Genomic DNA, 16,786 nt, shown 5'->3' on the forward strand with positions numbered 1-16,786 from the left:
CCTGTGCATCTTCATTCATATTTGTAGGTTAAGGAGGAGTGGCGTATGTTTTATAGGGACTGGAGTTGAACACGTTCGTGTGTGTGGGGGGGAGGGGCCGGGGGGGAGGCGGAGAGGGAGAGGGAGGGAGATTGTGAGAGGGGGACTGGCCAGGGAGGTGGCTATCTTAATTTCAAAACACATAGAAGAATGGTGGATTATTAAATAAAAAGAGGCTAGATTATTCATGACCAAATGTTATTACCGATTATTCAGGTAAATACTGGCTAATTTCCAAACCTGCTTTAGGAAGATTTTTAAGAAGTGGTAATAGTGAGTTATGTCTAGGATTTTCATTAGCAGATTGAGATCCCAGCTCAGTTTGCTCCCTACATCAAATACTTTTCATGTAACTATTCTGTGCCTGATCCTGTTGGGTGATGTGGGTTTTAAAGGAAATATTGGTTTGCAATTCCTGCCCTACAGGAACTTATCAACTTGTTGAAGAGACAAGACTTATACAAATGAAACAAATTTGGGGAAAATTAAAAGGCTGGTTTTAGGAAAGTACTAGGGTTTTGTCGCCTGAGAGTTGTATGTACTGTGGTGTCGGCAGCTACGGTCACAGCTTGAAGGCTGTGCACCTGGCATCTGGATGCCTGGAGGAGAACCCCTGGATGCATTTGCCGGTTTGTACAGCTTTGCATGTCACACACGTAGTCATTATCTGAGCCACTGTTTGTGGGTGCATCTCCATCACAGCATGTGGATATCAAGTCTTATGACATGGGGCTGCTTGGAGATGCTCCATCAGGCACTCGTTCTGGGAGGATGTCAGCTGGCTGCCTGACCCGGGAGAGGTCAAGTGACTTCATAGTCTCATCCCCAGCTGCAGAGCGGGACAGTGTAACCCCCAACCTCAGTTGGTGGTGTAACAGGAGGGATGGAGTGTGGGAGCTTCTCCAGTGTGTTACTCATCGTCTCAGCCTCAGCGTTCTCTCTGCCTTGGCCCTTACCTGCTCTCTCCAGCTCCCTATCGCACCTGCTCCTTAGGTCTAGAGATACCCCTGAGGTCTATCATCACTCTCCCTCTGATCCCATGGCTCCCTCGGGTCCTGATCTGCGGCCCTGCCCTCGCTCCTCAGCCTAGATCCTAACCTCTCCCTGAATGTCCTGCAGGCTCACAGGTCAGCTTTGCTTTCCTCCGTGATGCCCCAGTTAAAGGCATTCCCTTCACAGGTCAGCCTTGACCCCTTTCCTTGTGCCTCTGTGCTGCCAGTCACCAGCCACAGGGCTGCCACTTACCCGTCTCAGATGCTGCTGGGATCCACCCTCTCATTTCCATTCCCACTGCTATCTCCCTAGCCCACACCCTGTTCACTCTCACCCAAACCAGTATTTCAAAATGTGCAGCATTACATATGTATTTTTTTTTTAGCAGTGAAACTCCACCTTTCCTCTGCCCTGAAGAAATCTCCATGTAGCTGTAAGCAGTAAGATTTACATAGAGCAGCTGTTCTGGTTTTGGTGGTTTGTGGGCTTCTTTCTCTCTCTGGGGGAGCCCTGCCCAGCTTCTGCTCCACTCCTCCCCCACAGCGGCCCCCAGGCACCAGCACTAGGACTTTAAAGAGCAGGACATGAAAACCACACCTACCGTTTTGTGACAGCCTCCTAAGCCATCCTGCAGGGCCGCAGATCAGGACCTTCCTTCTTCACACGGTTATTTCTCTAAAATCCCCTCGATAACTGATCACAGTACATAGAATAAAGCCCGAACTCAGCACTCTCCTCAGCCTGACCCCAAATCATTTTTCCTTCTTCACGTCCTGCATTTGACCCCCTGCATTTGTCCACCGTGTGGTGGAGCCCTGCAGGGACACTTGGAATTCCCCAGCCCGAGGGCACTTTAAGCCTCCCTACTGCGCTTTGCTGTTCCCTCTACCAGGAATGCTTTTCCCTTTGCTCCTCTCCTTGGTGAAAAGCTGTGTAGTTCTCAGCTCTGGGTTAGATGTTGTTGCCTCCATGAAACCTTTCTTGAACTTTCTTCTTATCGTCACACACAATTTGTCACTCCTTCTTTGCTCCTATGACATTCTGATTATACTTAAAAAAGTTTTTTTTTTTTTTTTTCACTTATCTCACTGCATTATAGTCACACTAAGGGCAGGGACAATGTCTTATTTATTTTTGAGTCTCCAAAGCACCCAGCCCAGCACCCAGTCTGCAACGGGCATTCATTCTATGTTTGTTAAATAAACAAACAACTGAATAAATGAATTAATTGACATGCTCATTAAAGCCCAGATGGGCAGGGCACCAAGGCATCATTTGCCTCACCTGTCACTGGCTCATCATTCTTAAGAAGAGCCAGGCTGTGGGGCTCTGTTTCAGCCTTGGCAGTGTCAAGCAGCCTTGTGAAAATGGAGTGGTTCTGAGAATGGTGAGGCTGAGCTGTGTCTGGTTCCCAGGAAGTTACTCCTTTCCCTGTAGCTCTGAATCCTTTTGTCATGTTCCAGAACCTACACTTCTGGACTGCAGCTGGAGGGATTTAAGGAGCACTGTTCGGCATCCTCTGCCTAAGTCAGGTAGCTGGCCTCCTGCGGGACTGGGTTCCAAGATCCCTTCCCCCGTTGCCTTGGTTCACTCCTTGGTTCACTGGTTGGCTCTCCCAAGTCTGAGTCCTTGACTGGTAGCCTGACCTGTACCCCACCATCTAAGCGCTGGAGCCTCTCCCCTGCTGGGAGGGTTCCTGCTGTCGAACCCCAATTTGGAGACTGGGACTTTGCTTCCTATTGTAAGATTTCCTGAGGGCCCACTTCTGAGTTTCTCATGTTTGTTTAAATCTTCACAGTTACCTTCAGCCCACCTGTCATTTACTCGTCTCTCTCCTTCCTGGGTGCTAGGCATCTTCAGCCTGTCCTCATTTGCCATTCCTCATGACACACCTGCAGATGTGTTTGCCACCCCATGGCTCTGGGGCATTCTAGCTGTCTAAGAAAATGGCATCACTCACCGTCCAGGTGGAAAGCCGGAGAGCTTCTACCTTCTTCATAGTTTTGAATAGCATACTTTTCTTCAGCTCCACACCATCATTCTAATCCTGATACCTATCATGTCTCACCTGAGTTAACTCAGTTGCATTTTAATGAATCCCCCAGATCCACTCTTGACCCCTCTCAAGCATCTGCCACACTTTAGCTGGAGAGATCTTTAAAGGTGTGACACTGTTCACGTCGCTTCGCAGTCCTGCTTAAAACCCTTCCACGTTGTACCTTGCTGTTAGGAATGAAAACCATATTTCTAAATAATGTTAGGAAACACGGCCTATGAAGCCATGTGGGTCTGACCCCAGCTTCTCTTTTACACTCTGGCCAGTGTTCCCTTTCTTCAGTGCATATACACCCTGCTTCCTCCCACCACAGGGCCTTTGAGTGTGTTGTTCCCTTTGCCTGGAACTCTGTTTTCTTTCAGCATAAAGCTCAAGCACCCCTTCTTCACAGTGCCTATGTGATGCCTGCCCCCATTAGATCTCAAGGCTCCCTGAACTCCCCCTTTATAACATTTACCACAAATATAGAGTCATTCGTTAATGTGTTTCCGTCCATGGACTCCAGTGAAGTCCAAGGACAGGGACCATGTCTGTGCTGCTCACAGTTTTATTGAGCCCTGCGATTAGTATGGAGTCGGTGCTTTATACATATTATTAGATGAAGAGAAGAGCCCCAGAGTGACCCTATCTGTCCGGCCCCACGGAAGTTAGCCAGGCTGTGCACAAGCATATCTTAGGTGTGACAGTCTGCTACTCATCTCCTCCGTAGGCCCACGCATTTACCTTATGAAGGGTAAATCATAAAACCAGCATACAAAAAGAGGCTACTGAAATTCTTACTTGACATCCTGCATTATTCATTGAAACTCCTTGGATATGCATATTTACCACTTAATTTTCTTGTTGTAAGGAATTCAATAGATATTACGTACCATTGTACTTTAAATTTACTGGGCTTCCTTGAATTCAGTGCCAGTAAAAAGTTCATCGCTTCATGTTAATTGTCTTTCTTTTAATCATGTGAGCTATAGTCCTTATGGATTTCTTTTTGTTTTGTTTTGTTTTAGCTGCCAGGGATGTCAGTGCTCTATTTCATGTTTAACAGTAAAATTATCTCTGCTCAGGTGTCTGATTACATCTCTTCTCTGTTGTTTTTAAAGTGATTTTAAATTGTCCTATTGTGCTATGCTTAATTATTAAAGACAATACAGACCTTTTATAGAAATATATTCATGCATTACATTATATATTATGTAACATATTTTATTTATGTTATGCTAATAGATATGGTATATGTACTATATAATATGTGTATTATAAAACCCTTACACTCCTTTTTTTTTTTATACCATAGAGATAGCAATCCATATTCTTCATTTGGAGCAACTCTGGCGAGGGATGACGAGAAGAATTTGTGGAGCATGCCTCATGATGTGTCGCACACGGAGGCGGACGATGACAGAATCCTGTACAATCTGCTAGTCGTTCGTAATCAGCAGGCCACAGATTCGGAGGTAAGCACCTTTTGAGATTTTGCTGTGTGCAGGTGACAGTGTCTGTTAAAAAACAGCAATGACCGAGAAGACCCGCTTATGATAAAAAAAAGATGAAGGATGAGATGTTTGAAATGAAGGGCAGATATTTTAGTAGCATGTAGCTGCTAATTGTAGCTGGTCTTGGTAGACCTGCTTGATTAAACAGATAAGACTGATTTCTAGTTATTACTTTAATGATCCAAATTACAATAATACAGAAACAGCAAGGCAGTGCTGTTGAAGATCGTGAAGATAGTTTATCATCCTCAAAGACTTAACCAGTTCATCTGTAGTCTTTCCAGTAGTTTAGCAAGCCACAGTTAGAAGATTCAGACTGAAGGTTGGAGGGTACTTTGCATTTTCACTAATTCTGAATTAGTAGGGCCTGACTTCATTTTTATTGTTTTTTTTTTTTTCATTTTATTTTACTTTTTTCTGTTTATAGCTTCTTAAATTGTGCCTATGGATCAGATAGCAGCGTATCGCTATATTTGAGATGATTTTTGTGATAAGGCTTGAAACCACTCTTCATGAACTCTTAATCCAAATTATTGGTATGGAATACTAGAATATTGAAATAAGGACTTAATAAGTTAAGAGAAAATAGCAAAGAGGATCATGTTTTCTCCTTTATTTCAAAAGTAGCATTATAGTACTACATATAATGCAATATAATATAATATTATGGGTATCATTTTCCAATCTAGATTTTCTTTCTGACTTTTGAGGTCACCAGTTAGCCCTGAGTAGACACCTGTATTTTCTTCCCCAAATTTGAGATGCATATAAAACATATATTACTGGATCTATTCATTACATACTGTTCTGCACCTTGCTTTATCCCCCCCACTTAATAATATACTTCGGACAATTTTTCATTTCAATATGTTTAGACTTACCTTTTTGCTTTTGGGAGCCCTCTAGTATTCTCTTGGATGGATTTACCATCATGTGATCAACTAGCCCCTATGGATCATTAGGTTGATTCAGGTTTTTTGCTATTAGAAGCAATGCTGCAGTAGCTATTCATGCATACTCTATGACCTTCCATAGATTTTTTTCAGGCTTTAAGAGAGGAGAGGAGGTATCTGAAAAATGCAAAGAGGAAGGCTTGCAGAAATGACCGACTCAGCCATTATAGATTAACCACACCCTATAGATCTCTAAATGGCCTTCTGGAAACTCTTGCTACACCTACAAGATAAACGATCTGTAAATAGATAGGACCAGTGGTCTGGGAATTCCTTCCCCCTTGCAGCCCCCACCTGAAACTCCCCCTCCCATTCTGAGTCATGACCTCATTTGGTCACGACTGAGTCAATTCCACAAAGAACCTCAGACAAAGGAATCACGCACCCCTTGCATGGACACTGCAAAGGTATATAAACTATAAGAAATCTAACCAAGGGGAACTTGTGCTTTGGTGCTGTTAAGCCCCACATGCTCCGCTGGCTAATAAATTCTCCTTTCTCTAACAAAGTTGTTTGAGCATCCAGATCCCTCCATTGGGTGTCACTTCCTGCAACAGCTTGACCAGAGAGTGTGTGCGTTGAAAATGGAATTGTCACAGAACTTCCTCGGAGGAACCTAGGAAAAGCGCTTCAGGGTACAGAACTGAATAGCATTGGAAGCTCACACTGTTTTTAAGGGGAGCAGCTGCTGAGCTCCAGATAGCTGTTTGCTATGCTGAGAACGTAGATCTGAGAACTTTTGATTTTTAAGAGAAGCTGAAAATCCAAATTTACACATTAAATGTCCAGGTTTTTAAATGATAACTCATATTAAAAAAAAAATATATCAGCTGAACAAAATATGTTTGTGGGCTACTGATCTATAAGGAACATTTACAACAAAGATTACTACTACTTATTGTTACTATGTCCAGTATGATTGAAAAGTGAACTTGCCATGAATTTAGAAGGTAGGAGTGGGAAGCTAGTGAGAGATGTTTTAAATTTGAATGTTTCACATCTATGAACATTGCTTATTTCCTTTTTCACACAGGATGAAATTGGTACAAATTTTAATAAAACAGAGGCTTTTAGTTTTGAAACAAAAATTCTGCCCACTAAAGGAACAAGAAACCCTAGATATTTTTGCATAATACTCTTTAAAAGCTCAAACAAGGTATTAACATGATGTTTTTTCTTGAGTAGCAATAGCATGGGAAGACCTAGGAACATCCATATTTAGAGTTCTTTAAAAAATGAAAAAGAATTTCGAAACAATGTATGTACTACTTATCTATATTTTCTTATTGAATCTGAAGCTGGTGGAGGAAGAGCTACAAATAGTTAAGGCTAAATTTGCAGGATTTTTCCCCCTTAAATTGAAAAAAAATTCAGAAAAGAAGACATATTAGAAAGTGGATAATGAAGCAGACACATGAACTTAAAGTAACTTGCAGTGTCAGAAAATGTAAAGAGGAACATTATTGAAATCTAATAAAATCCACTTTTCATTTACACAATCTTCGAAAGCTAATGGACTTTTAGCAGAAGTGATGCATTTGCAGACCTCCACGTAGTAGAAAAGTTATTGCATTTGTCTTCGAATGATGTCATGAAATACTTTTTGTTTGACTAAGCAATAGTAAACAACCTCAAAATTATGGCACTAAATCCTTATCCTTCTCATTAAACTAGTTGTACTTCACATAAGACATTCTGTTCCTAGGGAGCTTCATAGTGGTTAATGAAATATCACCGCACCTTATTTATTTATTTGCGTAAGTAATTTTAATTCTACTGAGCTATCTTGCCCTCAAAAATTTTAATAATAATGAAAATAGTGCCAGATACTGTTCAACCACTTTATATATGTTTACTATGCCCTCTCACAACCCAGTGACATAGGTACCGTTATTATTTCTATTCGAAGCAATTTGTCCAAGGCGAAAGCTGAAAGTGTGGAGCCAGGATTTGAATCTGGGCTTTGTGAATCCAGAGACATAATATATAATGAGCACCATGAAGGATATTGTATGCGATTCAATATAGATTAAAAAATGCATGAGCAGAGTCTGTTCAAAGCCTGTTTCTGCGGCTTGCCGATGCCAATGATAGGAAAGGCATTCTCACCTCATGGGAACGAGAACTGTGTTTGCTTGAGATTGTGCTCGTGTTTCAGGCAGTGTTCCCAGTTGGAACATAACACACCTTTCCCAAGTTATGTTTTTCCACGGTGACTGCAGCCCATTGTGACTCCTTCTCCGGGTTTCTGTTTTATTAGCTCCAAGATGTTTCATCTTTCTCCTTCACTTTGGCTAGTGTCCTCTGACCTCTGTTAATTGGTGTCCCTTCCAGTGGTTGGGTAACAGTGCCTTTAGGAGTCAACAGTTTTACTCTGCTTTTGAAAAGGACTTTTACATTTTCGATTAAGAAGGTGAATGCTAAAAATTAAATCATTCTCATCAACGTGTATAAGCACCATTTTCGTTCAAAGTAGGTGATGTTTATTTGGCATAATCGGTGATAGAAATTCTATGTTTTTTTAAAAAAGTTATTAAATCATCACGTGCTCAGAAATGTATGTAGTTCTCACGACGAGTGTCTGCCTCGGTGCCACTGAGCAATACCGGGTCCACATAAACGCCAGATCAGATGCTTGTGTGGCTAGAGTGAGCCGGTGAAAATCATACTCTACTGTACCCTGGGGAACAGGCAAGTGTTATTATTTTTTTAAAACGGTAGAGGCAAAAACATGCAATGTTCCTGGTTTACAATTTACAGTTTGCTTTTCTGTGTGTCGGGACTCCCTCCTGGCGGAGTGTAGCCAGGCATTGTAAACAGTTGCTATCACATGTTTAAAACAGCTGCAGACATCCCAGGGGCTGTTTGCAGTGCATGCGTTAGACACTTAGTCTGTCATATCCCTAGCACCGAAAGAAAGGATGAAACAGAGTTGACTGGAACGTTCAGTTGGAGGAGGTAAAAAAGTGGGAGAGATGTTTGAATTGATCGTGTACCAGCCGCTGACTCAGACAAGGCATTCCAGTTCAGCTCTGCATTACTCCGTCTCAGGTCTTCACGCACTGGACAAGGCCTGCATCCAGTTTCTCTGCATGTGAGCGAACATTGGCTACTGTAAGACATAGGACTGCAAGTTTTCCACCAAGCATGAAGGAGCAAAATAACAGGGGAAAGCGAAGCAGTTCTCGAGATAATTCTGGGTCCCTCCAAAGGCCTTTTTCTCTGGGGTCCAGATGATCTGGATTGTTGAATGCAACCATTCTGTTTCGCTTTGCTAGTGACTGGGTTAGAGGGGGAGAGGATAAAAATGCTTATTAGGATCTGAGAATCCAGTGATCTTACCATCTGTTTTTTAGGTAATGGTATTTGTTTTTATGCTCTGTGCTAAGCAGTGTGCTGCATTTTCTTCAGACACATGCCAAATCCTCACAGTGACCCTGCGAAAGAGGCATTTTGACACATAAGAATAGAAGCTTTCAGTTGTCTGTACCAAGCCTTGGAAGAAATGAGCGGGAGAACTGAGATTGTAGCTCAGTCCGCATGACTGGGAACCCTATGTGACGAAACACTGCCCCAGGCTGTCTGGTGACTGTAGGAAAGGCCTCAGTGGAATCTTTTGGTCAAAGAGAAAGTTACCAAATAGATGTCGACTTTCTGCCTCAAGTGGAAACTTTGTCTTTGTTCTTGTTGACCATTACCCTGCGTCAGCTGAATTACAGAGTGATTTTGCTGTTTAGTGTCAACCTGTGTTGGGCACTGCAGGTAACGTGCTTCAGATGCTGGTGCTTTAGGAATTTTTAACACCCCAGGTACCACTCTGGGTATGAAAATCCATTGTACCATACCAAAGGATATTCTGTTTGATACACACACACACACACACACACACACACACACACACTTATAGATATTGGTATTAAAATAATCAGTGTTTCTTACTAGGTAGGTAGCATGTCAGAGCTACCTACGTGCAGAGTTGAGACAATAAATATTAAGCTTGATGTAGGCAGGGGGAGATCATTAGCTATTTAGGAAGATGTCAGGTGGTGAGAAACATGGGCTTTGGGATTATACAGATTTGCGGATAGGAGTCATGCCTCTGTCATGTTCTAGCAGGATGACACTGAATAGCTATGTAAACTTAGGCCTATCATACTACTTATTGTTCAGTTTGAGACAGTCACAAGGTCTTTAAGAGGAACGGGGAGTGCTAATAGCAAGTGTGCCAGGCCAAAGGTATAAATTGGGCCTGCCCTAGACAAGCTGGGACATATGATCACCTTCCTTTTTTTAAATTGAGGTATAATATATATAACATAAAATTTACCATTTTAACCATTTTTAAGTGTCAGTGGCACTAATTTCATCCCCATTGCTGGGCAGCTGTGACCACCATCCATCTCTAGGACTTTTTCATCTTTCCAAACTAAAACTTCTTACCTGTTAAACAATAAATACCCATTACCCCCTTCCCCAAGTCCCTAGTAACCAGCATTTCTCCTTTCTTTATGAATCTGATGACTTTATGTATTTCATATTAGCGAAATCATACAATTTTCTCTTTTTGTGACTGGCTCACTTCACTTAGCATAATGTCCTCAAGGTTCATTCATGTTGTAGCATGTGTTAGGATTTCCTTCCTTTTTAAAGCTGAATAATATTCCATTGTGTGTATAAATGATATATCGTTTATCTATTCATCCATCGATGGGCTTGGGCTGCTTCGCACTTTTGGCTAATGCTATGAACATGGGTATACAAATTTCAACTCTTTTGGGTATATACCCAGAAGTGGAATTGCTGGATCATATGGTAATTCTTTGTTTAATTTTTTTGAGGAGCCATCATACTGCTTTCCACAGTGGCTATACCATTTTACGCTCCTACCAACAATGCATAGGGTTCTAATTTCTCCACATCCTCACCAACACTTGTTATTAAGATCATCTTTCTTAACCTCCACATTGGTCAATAAAACAGCTGATAACTCCCAAGTGATCAGTTTTCGCTACTGTATAGAGTAGATACAGTTGAAACTGTGAGCGGGCACCCCACTGAATATCAGTGTTAGGGATGTAATCTTGGAAGAGGCTGATGTCTGGCAGGGCCTCCCTCTGAGCTGCTTAGCGATGGAAGGAACATGGAGAGGACAGAAAACGTGGGAGCTTTTCGTACCTGGGTTCTACTATTTTTCTAGGCATCCATATACTACTAGAGCGTAATGGCCAGGCCTCTTCCTTTTACTGTACTTTAGACTCTGTCCTCATTGGCCTCCTTCCCCTGTGCCCTCAAAAAGATACACGAAACCAGAAGTGAATGTACCTTGAGAGTGCTGACAGGTCAGTGAAATAAAGAGGATGGACAACAAGTTGGGGACCTCCAGAAAATGCAGTCTCTGGGGAAGACGGGCAGGAAGCTGGCCAACTTTCTCCATATCCAGAATGTCACTGTCACAGCAACATATTGCCGCACCTCTGAGCTTCCTGAGTTTTTGTGCTCATCATGGTGGAAATATCCAGAAGGAAGGCACGTATTTATTGGCAAACATGCGCAGAGTGCCTCGCTGATAGGAATTATATCTTTCTATTTGCTTTTTTTTAGAACTTGCATAAGCCAGTTGGGCCTGAGAAGAAACTGAAACCATAAAGATGCTTCAAAAGTTGTAATTTTTAAAAATTAAGGTTGACTGCTTATAAATTTGAAACACCAGGGATTAATACCAAGTGAAGCCTCTAGTAACCTACCTCAGTGTTGGCTTTGGTTTTTCTCAGAACAGATGAGATCATCAGAGATGCCCGCCTGCCATCCAGGCACACATCCTCCTACGTGCATGACCTGGCTTCTCACAGTAGTCTTTTGATGTAAGTGAACTGTTAAAGAGAAAACACACGCACGCAAAGAGTTTAAGTGACCTTTCTTTATAGCATTCAAGCAGAAATAGGCTTTTGACTCAGGTTCAGTGCCCTCGGCTGTGGAGTAGTGATGGAAAGCTACAAGGGTCTGAGAATGTAGGGTGAATAATTTTCATTGTCCTTTAATTTAAATGTGAAGAGTAACAATCAGGTGGTAAAACAAGCTTATAGAAAAGGTGTAAGATGCTGTCCAACTTATTTCTTTCTTAAGAAAACTCCAACTTGTAATTGTTTTTTCAAAGGTGTCTAGGTTATTCAAATATATTTGTCAAATATATTCTCCTATATTTGAGGATTTGTTACAACAAAAGTTCAAATTCTGCCTGATGTAGGTGTTAATTGGTTCATTTTATTAGTAATTGATGTGTATAACGTTAAATCACGTAGGTTTGATTTGGAATTAGAGTGTTGTCAGTTCTTCATACACCTGAAAGGCTAGTATTTCTTAGTCTTGATGTTAATTTGGTGTCAACAATGTAGGAATTTTTTTTTTGTTCTTCCTGGATACCCTACCTCTCAACTCAGTATGAGAACTAAGTGGTTGCCATTAAGTTAGAATTTCTACTTTCATCACAGTAAAGACTCACTCCTAGTTTCACAGCTGTTCTTAGGTCAATGTGATCACATGTCCCCGAAGGAACTGGTTAGTTGTTCATGCAAAGCTCACAGACTTGCAGTACCGTAGGTGATGTCACTTCTGCCCAAGATCTGATGATCAGCTTTGTAGGCCTTTGAACTTGATTTTCTCAGGGGACCTAGAACAATTTGAACTTAAGGGGTGTATTAGGGTTCTAAGAAAAACAGAACCAACAGATCGATCGATCGATCTATCTATCTATCTATCTATCTATCTATCTATCTGTATCATCTCTCTATCATCGAGAGATGTTTATTTTCAGGAATTGGCTCACACAATTGTGGAGGCTTGGTGAATCTAAAATCTGATGGAGGAGTCTGGTTGGCTAGAGAGTCAGAGAAGAATTACTGTTCAAGTTCAAAGTCATTCAGCTGGCAGAATTTCTTCTTGTTTGGAGGAAGTCAGTCTTTGTTCCGTAAAAGCCTTCAAGCGATTGAATAAGGTCCAGCCACATTATGTATGGAAGATAATGTGCTTTACTTCAAATGTACCAATTTAAATATTAATCTTATTCACAAACATCTTCACAGAACATCGAGAATGTTTGACTAAATATCCGGGTACCATGGTCCAGCCAAATTGACACATAAAATTAACCATCATAGGAGATTTTACTAACACTAACCAAATTCATAAGAGACTGCCTTATAAAGCCAAATGCATGTAGCCACCTGGTGGGCCACAAACTTGATGGGTCAGTGCAGTCTCTCCCCTATACTAAAATCTGTAAGGGATGCCAATGACCAGATTAGAAGGTGGCCTGGTGAAAAGGAATCAGACAAGAACAATGGCAACTGACATTTATGGAGCACTTCCTATATACCAGGTGCACTTGCTATATACTAGGTGCTGCTCTAAGCATTTTACATATATTACGCTAAGTACCATTGTCTTCCAGAGGTGATAATCTGGTGCTTTTTTCTCCATCATAAAGTGTTTCTTGTCATTTGGTTAGGACACCCCGCCCCTTGATGGTGGTAGATAGAAATTTCTGAACATCACCCCCAGGTGAACAGTAGTCTCAGGCACTGGACACAGGCAGCAGAATGTGGAATCTAGGGAAACCCAGAATTATGTCATATTAGATAAATCTGGGGCCGAGAGCAAGGGCTGTAAATCAAGCTGGACTAAAGGCACAGAAACTGATGAGTTTTGAGGCTGTGAAGAGGCTAGGCGGATACCCAAACAGATCCAGCAGATTAGGAATGGAAAATAGGGATCTCTAGACTTTGCAGTCAGAGTGAAACACACAGATTATTGAAGATAGAACTTCATGCTTTGCCAAGACTCAGCAAGTTCTACTGTCCCATTGTCTCCCACGAGACCTCTTGACACTATTTTCCTAATCTAATAACGATGTCATCTCTGTGCCCATAGATAGCTACACTTCTCCGATTGAAGGCTTATTCACTTTCTTGATTTATAATTTAATAAATCAAGCTGGACTAAGGGCACAGAAACTGATGAGTTTTGAGAAATCTCTGCCTGAAGGGAACTGTGCCAGCATTCAGTAAAGATCTACATTTTTCTCTTGGCTGAGATACAAGCGAGCCCACGGGAAGTGGTTGCCCCAGAATGGTATCCCTTGTGATCAAAATAGCTTCTCTGCTTCCTCATCAGTCATTTTGGCTCCATTCACCAGTTTGAAATTCTTTTAAAGGTGGAGTAGCCTAAATATGAGATCTAAATGAAATCAGCTCACCCTGCAGCTTTGCTATTGACAGTCCATCGTATGGATATTTGCACACGGTTAAACAAAGATATATGTGATTTGTGGTATTGTTTTGTAAAGTAAAAATCTGGAAATAAAAATACCCAATGAACGCACCAGTTAAATATAGCGTAAATAGCTGTACGAATGGATGCTATGCAGCTCAAAAAATAACGCGTCGTATTTATAGGTACTGACTTGGAAAGATAGTTATGATCTGTTGCTAAGTGGGTATGTATAATATCATTTGTATAAAAGCGTGTATGTGCTAATACATAGCTCTACCATTTTTGGAAAGTTACCTGTGAACTTCTTAACCATGGTGACTCCTGGGTTGTTAAAAGTGAGTGGAGGGAGGGAACTTTTTCCCCTTTAACTTTATGGTCTTCTGTTTGAAACCGATTTGAGATCATATACACATATTACTTCATATACCTATATTGAAAATAAAATGCTCTCCCTATTATTTCATCGCACACTCTGTTGGTGGCAGTTTCCCTGTGTCTTAAACTGTTTCGCTTTGTTTAACTGTGGGTATTCTGGAGAAAGGGGAAAGGGAGGCAGAGGTGGGGGAGAGAAAGAGAATGAAAGTTCATTTAGGAAGAGTTGGAGCCAGCTTTGAGGAATCCTGCCAAAATGGGCTGATGCAGAATGTGCGTGAAGCAGTCAGTCGGTATTTATCTTTTCAGCGTTGTAAGAGTCTTCTGATAAATCTTTCTCTGGAGCTTGCTTCCCATCCCTCTGCCTGTGAATTCATATGGAAATGAACCAAGCTGCCTCTGCCAGCTGATTCACCACCCTCACCCTTTCAACCACCTCGCCCCACCCCTTCCTTTGGTTGGTCTTGCTCATCTTAGAAAAACTGAAAAGGGCTCTTAATTGCACGGAGCCCCTGAGCGCCCTGGATACTGGCACAATGGGACGTCCTGATGTGAATGTGCTCAGCGGGGGCATCTCGGGAAGGCTGATGAGGCATCATCGTCCTAAGAGCAACTTGGCTCGCTTTCTGGTTTTGATTGAACACGTGGGGGAAATGGTAGCACCCACTCAGTTCTAATGGCGGCTCAGACCGACTGCTCTCAGACTTAAAATCCCCAGTTTTCTTGATATGAACCCCCTTCTCCCCTTGATTTGGGTGCCCCGTCCCCAGCTACCTGTTGTCACATGATTGTTAACATGTTCATGTTATTTACTGTGCAGGAGGGAGCTGTGCCATTAGATGGTTTTGCAATCCCAGAGACAGGCCACGTGGCTCATGAATACAGATGGGCCCGCCCTCTGGAAATACTGGTCACGCCTAACTACAAGTTACACGAAGTCACGCCCGGCTCTTACCGCATTGCTATTGTCATAGCTATTAAAGCAGTTAGAACGAATTTCAATGGACCTGAGTTAAAATTAACCTCATTTCTTTGTCCATAAAAAATATTTCGGGATGCGAGGCCACAAGCAGGTGGGAAATGTGCATTTGGGCTGCAGGGTGCCTGTCCTGGCTGTGGAAACACGTTTTTTCAACCGGAAACCAGAAGATCCAGATACCCTTGCCCATTCATCAGGCCCAGATACTGGGTGAGTCATGGGGGAAGGAGCGTAGCCTTTCGTAGGACAAACAATATTTTTTATTCATTTGTACAGCTGAATACACTTCAGTCTGTGTGAGCTTACTTTTAAATTTTCACTTTGGGTGAGTTTACCAGAAAGTTTTGCAACTAAGGACAAGCGGTGACAATAAAAGTCCACTGCAGTCACATTTGTCGTTAAACACAGGACATGTTTTGGGGCTGGGATCTGTTATCCATTTGTCTTATCTCTTTCCCAGCCATCACTTAAAATTTGGGAGACTCCAGAGGAAACTAGAGGTGGGAATGGCAGCAGCTTGGAAGAAGAGAGAGACCTTCAGAGCGAGGACTGGTCGGGGTGTCTGTTCTTTCGGCGCAGTCTTGGCAATTGGCAGAAATAAATTTTAAAATGCCCTCGTTGTCTTCTACCACATACGCTGTTATCTCTCTGAAGCCAGCGACGTTTCCGTATGTTTTCCAATGGAGAACGACTGTAGGACATACTCTCAAACTATTATCCCTTTGCCTCTCCAGGCAGAAGTCTGGTGGGAATGGGTGATGTGTGGGAGGATGGGGAGGGTTTGGAGTGGGACTGAGCTGCCCGAGGATGTACTTGTGCCCAGCAGGATGGGCAGCTTTCACATGCAGAACCCTTCTCCCTGCCTGCCTGGACCCCCTCCTAGCTTCCGGAGGGCCCTTGAGGGTTCCTCTTATGTTACCCTCTGCTTGTACCCCCTTTGGTTGGTTCCTCACCAAGCCTAGCTCTCTTCCTAACTATCTCATCCCTATCCTTTTTCCTTCCATCTTTCCACCCAGCTAAACATCCATGTACTCTGCAGAGACTCAGCTCAACTGGAAATTAAAAAGAAGCAGGTGTTAGGAGAAAACCAGAGGAATTCAGTGAAGAGTGTGAGTGATTTGAAAGAGGAACTTGTGAACCCAAATTTGTTATAATTAGTAAAATAATGAGGAAGAGAAGAGGTTTTCTGAGCAGAGAGGCCAGTTCAGCTCAGTGCTTTTTTGCTGGGCCTCCAGGTACATCCATACATATATCATCACTGTGGTTTTGGGCTTTCCCGAATTGAGATTGGAGCTGCCTCATCACCTTGGAAATGCTGCCAGAAGCTTGAGATCCAGTATTCCTGGGATAGGGACAAGGGTCCTGCATGAGGACCCTGAGGTTGGAGGCCAAGGCATTGGCGGAGTGGGACTGCTTCTTGTCCCAAGGGATTTTGTGGGGCCCGAGGGCTGAATTGTTTAAAGAGGTGAACCACGTCGCTGAGTGGCCTAAGAATGTGGACAACTAACTGGGGGTGCCCGATGTCTTTCCCAGCCGACCAGGGTTAGGTAAGGCAGGGGCATTTGAAAAATGATCTCCCTCCTAGTCGGCCCATCCTCAGCTGATGGGGAAACAGTGACTGCTGTTCATACCA

At 42.5% G+C, this 16,786-nt stretch overlaps 1 protein-coding gene and 1 long non-coding RNA gene across 2 annotated transcripts in view; both read left to right on the forward strand.

Moving 5' to 3' along the window:
• The window catches only part of MREG (melanoregulin), a 51,945-nt gene that overhangs the window by 13,029 nt on the left and 22,130 nt on the right, over window positions 1-16,786 (forward strand). The window contains exon 2 of the mRNA XM_006906745.3: window positions 4,383-4,542. Coding sequence (XP_006906807.2) covers window positions 4,383-4,542 — 160 coding nt within the window. The remainder of the gene's footprint in view (window positions 1-4,382; window positions 4,543-16,786) is intronic.
• Window positions 15,081-15,786, forward strand: LOC112475405. The gene is made up of 2 exons (XR_003044716.1): window positions 15,081-15,363; window positions 15,614-15,786. It is a non-coding gene; the product is annotated as an uncharacterized LOC112475405 (long non-coding RNA).

Source organism: Pteropus alecto, unplaced genomic scaffold (assembly GCF_000325575.1).
Source record: "Pteropus alecto unplaced genomic scaffold, ASM32557v1 scaffold110, whole genome shotgun sequence".
Taxonomy (NCBI): domain Eukaryota; kingdom Metazoa; phylum Chordata; class Mammalia; order Chiroptera; family Pteropodidae; genus Pteropus; species Pteropus alecto.